The sequence below is a fragment of the Vicia villosa genome, linkage group LG5 (genome assembly GCF_029867415.1).
Source record: "Vicia villosa cultivar HV-30 ecotype Madison, WI linkage group LG5, Vvil1.0, whole genome shotgun sequence".
Taxonomy (NCBI): domain Eukaryota; kingdom Viridiplantae; phylum Streptophyta; class Magnoliopsida; order Fabales; family Fabaceae; genus Vicia; species Vicia villosa.
Genome location: NC_081184.1, coordinates 117,693,325 through 117,702,010, shown reverse-complemented (window position 1 = coordinate 117,702,010; position 8,686 = coordinate 117,693,325). Strand labels below are relative to the sequence as shown.

The 8,686-nt window shown below is 35.1% G+C and overlaps 1 protein-coding gene across 1 annotated transcript; it reads left to right on the top strand.

Annotated features, from left to right (window-relative positions):
* Positions 1 to 4,436: 4,436 nt before the first annotated feature.
* Positions 4,437 to 7,243, top strand: LOC131602167 (subtilisin-like protease SBT1.6). The gene has a single exon (XM_058874186.1). The coding sequence runs from the start codon at positions 4,563 to 4,565 to the stop codon at positions 6,903 to 6,905; it is 2,343 nt and encodes a 780-aa protein (XP_058730169.1). The 5' UTR covers positions 4,437 to 4,562; the 3' UTR covers positions 6,906 to 7,243.
* The last annotated feature ends 1,443 nt before the right edge of the window (positions 7,244 to 8,686 follow it).

The following is an 8,686-nucleotide window of genomic DNA, read 5'->3' as shown; positions in this document are numbered from 1 at the left end:
TATACTTCAAAAGTTATTACAAGAGATTACATTGAGTTGCAAGAAAATAACCTTCAGAGTTCCCAAGAACAAACCTTATTTTCTACCCATGTGTTTCCCAATTTATCCAACTCTCAATATAATAATTATAAAAATACAACGTGTTTACAGTGTTTACCAATCCCTTTGATAATCCTATAAGGCTACCAAATCTCTAAAATATAATTCTAAAAGATTTTATTTTTTGCTTCTCACTATAATTTCTACCTTATGCAACATGTTACTAACAAATGAGAGATAAACCATATATATAAATAAATAATATTAACAAACCCAAGATATGACCCATTAACAAACAAATCTACGAACAAGCCTAAAAAACTATCAGTATCGAAATATGTATTTTTTTTCTTTCTATTTTCTCACTTGAGGTTTTAAGGCATATTATACAATTATCTACCTTGACTTTAAACCAATGGTGATGTCAATTTAACCACGAACCACTTTGTTGCCCTCTCCATTGCTTGAATCACTCTTCAACAAATTTGATCTAGTCCAAGCAATGCCTGAACCTTGATCTTGACAATGATTTGGTGAATATATCAGCTGGATTCTATTCTGAGGGTACTTTCTGAACCTAAATCCTTGTTGACTGTATCATGTCCCTTATCAAGTGTAAACGGATGTCAATATATTTTTCCCCTCTCATGATATTCTTGATGATTGACAAGGTGAATGACATTTTGACTGTCACATTTTATCTCCACACATTCTTGAGTAATCCCTAACTCCCCAATCACGCCTTTCACCCATATGACTTCCTTAACCCCTTCAAAAAGAGCAATATATTCCATTCGAGTAGTAGATAATGTGACCTATGGTTATTGATTTGTCTTTCAGCTTATAGTTGTACCAAACAACGTAAACACAAAACCTAATAGAGATTTTCTAGTGTCCATATTACCTGCAGAGTCTGAATCTACAAAACCCTCCAAAGAGTCTTCTTATTGATTTGATCTTGTGTACTTTAAACCACCCTTTTGAAATATCTCAACATCCACTTCAAAGCTTCCCAGTAAACCTTACCAGGATTTTCCATAAACTGACTTACTATGTTGACTGCATATGCTAATTATGGTCTACTACAAACCATATCATACGTAATGTTTCCAACCCCACTTCCATAGGCATAACTATCTATTATCTTCATCTCTTTGTTGGTTTGAGAATATTGTTTAACCAAAAGCTTCGTGTGATTACCCATTGGAATATTGACGGTTTTAGCTTCTTACATTCTAAACCGCTCCACCACTTTATTTAAGTAACTAGATTAATATAAGATTAAAACAATGCACTCTTATTGCAGCTTCTCATGATACCAATACTCATGATTCTTTTAGTTTCACCAAGATCTTTTATCTTAAATTTACCATTAAGATCTCCTTGAGCTTACCGATTTTCTTTTTACTAGAGCTTGCCATCGAAATATCATCAACATATATAAGGAGGTAGATAATAACTATATAGTTCCTCTTTAATGTGTATACCCAATTGTAATCATTACTTCTTACAAAATCATGTTTAAGAAGAAATTCATCAAACCGACGATACCGCTGCCTTGGGCTTTGTTTCAACCCATATAAATATTTCTTTAACAAACATACCTTAGCCTTGTCTTTGGCAAAACCTTCAAGTTGTTCCATGTAGATTGTCTCTTTAAGGTCTTTATGTAAGAAAGTTGTTTTGACGCCCATATGTTCTAACTCAAGATTATATTAATTTTACAGTTACCATAAATACCCTTATAGAATAATGTTTTACCACAGGTGGAAAACTTCATTGTAATCAATCCCTTCCACCTGAGTGAAACCCTTCGCTACAAGTCTTGCCTTAAACCTTGGTTCTTCAATTCCTAGAATAACTTTATTCTTTTTGAAAATGCCTGATCTAGGTCATTTTTCTCCTTGGTATTTATGAGCTCAGATTGTAGATTTGCCTCTCTTTGCTTAGAGTACTAATTAGCCTCAAAAATCGTCTTTCCTAGCACAACATTCCTCACCAGATAAGTGCCCAACAATTGGATAACTTTTTGAACATCCATATTCTTTGGATTATTAACATCATCAAGTGCATTCAAGTGGTCATAGAGGAACGCCGGTCTGTCAAAATTATTTTCTCAAAAATGAAACTCATAAGGGTCTCCTCGTGATGAACCACTATCGTTAGAACTTTTAGAAGGTTCTTTGTCAGAGTTACGGGAGGGAGAGGTTTCTAAGACAATTTGATTTTCCAAAGATCCACATTTTATCTCTTGAGCGAGGAAGGTGCTCTCTCCTACAACTTATGGGGAAGGAAAATATATCGGTTAATAGATGTCAATTATTATTATTATTACAATCAGATGAAAGGGTAACTACATTAATGGACATCAATGTAATAATGTCAGCGATAAGAGAAAGAAGAAGGAGTAGAACTATAAGGGTGAATTTGATTTGGTAAAAAACGACGGACTGAACGTGACAACTTCTTTTGTAGTCTGTTTGATGCATAAACTTATCATAGGACTGGACAAAATATACGACAAGGAACATGATAAAAACATGAATTATTGTCCCTCATTAAATCACGGGACAACTTTTTGTCCCAAACACAAAATTTTTTTAAAAATATCATAATACCATTTTTAATCTCTCTCTATTTAATATTTTAATTTATAAATGTATTATTAATATTTTACTTAAAATATATTATAATAAAATATATTTTATTTATCAAATAAAGTATAGTAGAAAAAATTTTCTTCAATCATTTTTTCTCTACTTCTCATTATTTAATATTTTGATTCATGAAAATCAATATTTTATGTAACAATAAAAAAAATTATAATAGACATCACATTAATTAGTGCATAGATATATCAAACAAAATAGAAAAGAATTGTCCTGTGCATCGACCATTAGATACACTATAATACAAAAATTATTCTTTACGGTCTAATAATGTTTTGTTCAATACTTTTATTTTATAAATAAAACACACTTTAGAAGAAAGATAATAAAAAAAATGTGAAAATAGATGATACATAAAAGATATATATCGATATATCGAAGCTTGAGTGAATTATAAAATTCATTTGAATTATAAATGTATAATTTTTATCGTAACAATATTAAAATTTCTATCTAATTTTGTGGAAAAAAGTTGTTAAGATTTTTTTTATAAATATACAATACATGCTCATAAATCTAAAAAATTATATCTTGTTTTCTTCCTAAACTTAGACTCTTATAATATTTTAAATAATAAGCGACCAACCATAATAGTATAACAACTAGATCACCGACCCGTGCTTCGCACGGGTACATTAGAAATAAAATTAACATTTTTTTATAATAGTTGATATTTAGTTTTTTATTTGCATATAAAATATTCTTGTAGACCATTTATATCATGTTTGCAATTATACTTTTATTTTTTTAATGTGAAAGACAATAAATTATAAAAAAAAATTACTATGATAGTTATAAATGTAATTTTTGTCAATTATAAAATTCTCAATACATTTAAATGGTATATTAAATTTGGCTATTTTTACAAATAAGAACTTGAAATATATATTTACTTCTTAATGTAACTTTTAATATTTTTTATTAATTTATTTAATAAGTAAATAAAAATGTTATATAAGGATATTTAATATGGAGAAAATATGATCAAAAGAAATATATGTCAAATATTATTACAATTTTAAATTACATCTTACATATATTATAAAACTTTAAATATAGGATAGATTCCTAAATTTTATAAGTTTGGAAGATTTTTTTTATAAAAATTTTCATTAGGAGTTGAATATTAATTTTATTATAATTATTATTATTATTATTTTATTTTTAATATAGGAGCAAATAACAAACATTTTGTTTATAAATTTATGGTCATTATTGTTTTTCTTCCTTTTTTTTAATATGTATCCTTCACACAATAATTTTTAAAAAATAGAATCTTATAATATTACTATAAATTATTATAAATAATAATAGTAATTACTATTATTTAATAGTTAATATTATAAGATTATTATTATTAATTATTAATGTAAAATCAATTTAAAAAAAATAGAATTAGGGTTGATATTAGAGTGACATGTGTCAAAAATTATCGAGAGTTGTTATCATGATGACACATGGCTAGGGTTGCCATCATGACAACCTTGCATTTATATATAAGATTTCCATTTTTAAATAAAGCGGCGCAAAAAATAATTCTTTTGCAATCTAGCAGATATTGGGGGTGACTCATTAGACTTAAGTGCCGACAACAAACATCCACACTTGACAATGGTACTAGATACGAATATTTAATAATAAGTTAACACAATCAATTACATAAAACACCACTTAGTACTTAGTAGCAGTATACTAGTAGTATACTAGTACTAGTTTTTTCTCTTATCTTTTTCGAATTTTCTTTTAAAAGAAAAAGAAAATATTCTTTACTCCTACACCAGTTTATGGACGTTATTATAACACTGTCTCCACACTCACTAACCACACACTTCCTCACTCATCACTGTTTCCAAAATGGGCGAAATTCTCAATTCCATTCCTCTCCCACTTGTTTTCTCCATCTTCTTTCTTTTCTTCTTTTCACTTTCCTCAACCCACGTTCTTTCTGCAGAGAATGAACTTCCCAAAACCTTCATCTTTCGCGTTAATTCCTATTCCAAACCCTCCATTTTCCCAACCCATTATCACTGGTACACCGCTGAATTCACTGAACAAACTCATATCCTTCATGTTTATGACACTGTTTTCCATGGCTTCTCTGCTGTGCTCACAAGACAACAAGCTGCTTCCGTAGGTAACCACCCTTCGATTCTTGCAGTTTTCGAGGATCGTCGGAGACAGTTACATACAACTCGTTCACCGCAGTTTCTGGGTCTTCGTAACCAGCGAGGTTTATGGTCTGAATCTGATTATGGCTCTGATGTTATTGTTGGAGTCTTTGACACTGGCATTTGGCCTGAGAGGAGAAGCTTCTCTGATGTGAACTTGGGTCCTATTCCACGGCGGTGGAAAGGGATTTGTGAATCTGGTGAAAAATTCTCACCCAGAAACTGTAACAAAAAACTCATCGGTGCTAGATTCTTCTCCAAAGGCCATGAAGCAGGTTCTGGTTTTTCCGGTCCTTTGAATCCCATCAATGAAACGGTTGAGTTTCGATCCCCTCGTGACGCCGACGGTCATGGAACCCACACAGCCTCCACCGCCGCTGGTCGTTACGCTTTCCAAGCAAACATGTCCGGTTACGCTTCTGGGATTGCCAAAGGTGTTGCTCCGAAAGCACGGTTAGCGGTTTACAAAGTTTGCTGGAAGAACTCCGGTTGCTTCGATTCGGATATCCTCGCTGCTTTCGACGCAGCAGTTAACGACGGTGTTGATGTAATTTCTATATCAATCGGTGGCGGAGACGGTATAGCCTCACCCTACTATCTCGACCCGATAGCAATCGGATCTTACGGCGCCGTTTCCAGAGGTGTGTTCGTTTCATCCTCCGCCGGAAACGACGGTCCAAGTGGAATGTCAGTGACAAACCTTGCTCCATGGTTGACGACGGTAGGAGCAGGCACCATCGATCGTGATTTCCCAGCACAGATTACCCTCGGCGACGGGAGAAAATTCTCCGGCGTTTCACTATACTCCGGAGCAGCTTTACAAGGTAAAATGTATCAACTAGTGTATCCTGGAAAATCAGGGATTTTAGGTGATTCACTCTGCATGGAAAATTCACTGGATCCGAAACAAATAACTGGAAAAATTGTGGTGTGTGATAGAGGAAGTAGTCCTAGAGTTGCAAAAGGGCTTGTTGTGAAGAAAGCCGGTGGTGTTGGAATGATTCTCGCTAACGGAATCTCAAACGGCGAAGGACTCGTCGGAGATGCTCATCTTCTTCCTGCATGTGCTATTGGTTCCAACGAAGGAGATATAATCAAAGCCTATATCTCTTCATCTGCTAATCCAACGGCCACGATTGATTTCAAAGGAACTATCCTCGGAATCAAACCGGCTCCGGTTCTAGCTTCATTTTCAGCGAGAGGACCCAATGGTTTGAACCCTCAGTTACTCAAACCGGATTTGATTGCTCCCGGAGTTAACATCCTCGCCGCTTGGTCTGACGCTGTGGGTCCAACCGGTCTTGATTCCGATACTCGTAGAACCGAGTTCAATATTTTGTCTGGAACATCAATGGCTGCACCACACGTGAGCGGTGCTGCGGCGTTGCTAAAATCTGCTCATCCAGATTGGAGTCCCGCCGCCGTGAGATCCGCCATGATGACCACCGCTTCTGTTTTGGATAACCGGAACCTCCCTATGTTGGATGAGGCTACAGGGAATAATTCCACTCCTTATGATTTCGGGTCGGGGCATCTCAATTTGGGTAACGCGATGGATCCTGGATTGATCTACGATATTACAAACACTGATTACGTTAATTTCCTCTGCGCTATTGGTTACGAACCAAAGGTTATTCAGGTAATTACTCGCGTGCCGGAGAATTGTCCCGCGAAGAAGCCTTTGCCGGAGAATCTGAATTACCCGTCGTTCGTGGCTATGTTTCCGGTGGCTTCAAGGAAATTGGCTTCCAAGATGTTTATAAGGACTGTTACTAATGTGGGAGCGGTGAATTCGGTTTACCACGTGAGTGTGGAGTCGCAGATTAAGGGGGTTACGGTGACGGTGAAGCCGTCACGGCTTGTGTTCTCGGAGGCTGTGAAGAAGAGGAGTTACGTAGTGACGGTAACGGCGGACACCCGAAATTTGAAACTGGATCCTTCTGGAGCGGTTTTTGGGTCGCTTTCGTGGACGGATGGTAAACATGTTGTTCGGAGCCCCATTGTGGTTACTCAAATAGAACCGTTATAGAAGAGATTCGATCATGTTGTTTTGATCGATGTAACCTCTTTGAACTGCCACGAGGAGTAATAGTAGACTACAAAATATCTTTTTTATTTATTTTTAACTTATTAAGACTGGGTGGAATGACTGTTAAAAGATGGGATTGGGTTGGAGTTTTATGTAATGGGTGTACCTTTTTAAACAGTTTTTCTTTTGTTTTACTTCAGTTTGTACTATTTCTAGACTTTTAGGCGTCTAGTTATAGACCATATAAAAACTATAGGATAAGTTATGATTTGTGATTTTTATTTTACAATGTTCAATTTTAGTTTGACCAATGACCACCTCCTATGATTTTGCATGAAGGTTGTGTTTTTTTCTTTTTTTTGTTTGACCACCTCCTGTGAACTATGAGAGAATATTTAGCAAGGTTTAAAGGAAGGAACCGTTAAGGGAGAATATTTAGCAAGGTTTAAGGAAGGAACTATCAAGGGAGATTTAGCCAAGTTTAATGCAGGAACTAGGGCTGGACAGCGGTGGAAGAACACTAACCATTTCTGTCTGTTTTGCTTTACGGTTAAGTCGGATTATAGTTTGATCGGGTTTCGGTTTAATTGGGTGGTTTCAAACGGGTTAGAATCAATCTAAATTTGAACTGGAGAAAAAAATGCAGAAGATATTAAATGAACCACAGATAGAACAACAATTAAAATAACAACAATCATCAATATAAGAAAGAAATAGAACAACTAGAACAATTCAGAATAAAAAAAATGTTTATAAAGACGATAAAGGTTCAAAGTAAAGAAGATGAATAAAAGCAAAACAAGAGGAGGGGAAGCAGAACAAGAGGAGGGGTTGAGAAGGTGACTGTGAGTGAAAGAATGGGCTTTAAATCGCATAAAAATAATGATAAAAACATGTTTTGGAACAAAAGGTTGGGACTGGTTTATGCACGAAATCGCAGAATTCGCAGAGGGCGCATCGCGCGCTCGCGATGAAAGAAGGGGTGCGCAGACAGAGAGTGACGTGCGTCGTGCGCTACAGGGGGCGCATCGTGCGCTACAGGGGGCGCATCGTGCGCTCTGTAAGTAAAAAATATCTTCTTTTTTAAAAAAAGATTTCATAATTTGGAACCTTATATTTTATAATTTATGAGAATTTTCCAAAATTTACTGTGCACGTTTGGATAGGTTTAGAAGGTCTTTTGTGTACGAATTGTCTTGGTGAAAATTGGTGTTCTATACTTGACTATAAAATGTGTTGTTGTGTTGATTGATAACATGATTTTATGATGGTAGATTATGATATTGTGGAATTGCATGTTTGGATGTTAACATGTTTTGTATGATGGACACGAAGGAATGATGCAATGTAAGGCTAAGAGTTGTAACACCCCAAATCTACCCCGCAATAAAGAGGAATACCAGAGTACAAAATTCCAAACAATTAGAACATAACGATTCGGAGCGTCACATTTAAAACAACAAAATCACATACATACATCATGCTCAATCACTTAGATACATAGCACACATGTAGGAGAACAATATCGAAATCATTAATCATTGCCATCAAATTAAGTACTTGCATCGCAGCGAAAAATCATAAGTCAACAACAATACAACTCATAATGTCAAGGCCAAACACGGCTCAATACATCTAACAAGTCTTAGCATAACATAAGGACAAAGTTCAACAAGGATAAACACAAGAAACAAGACGTAAACAAGTAATCCAACGTTCCCCGAGTGCTACGTATCAGAGCATCGACACACACCGACTCGAGCTATAGGTACACGACTACT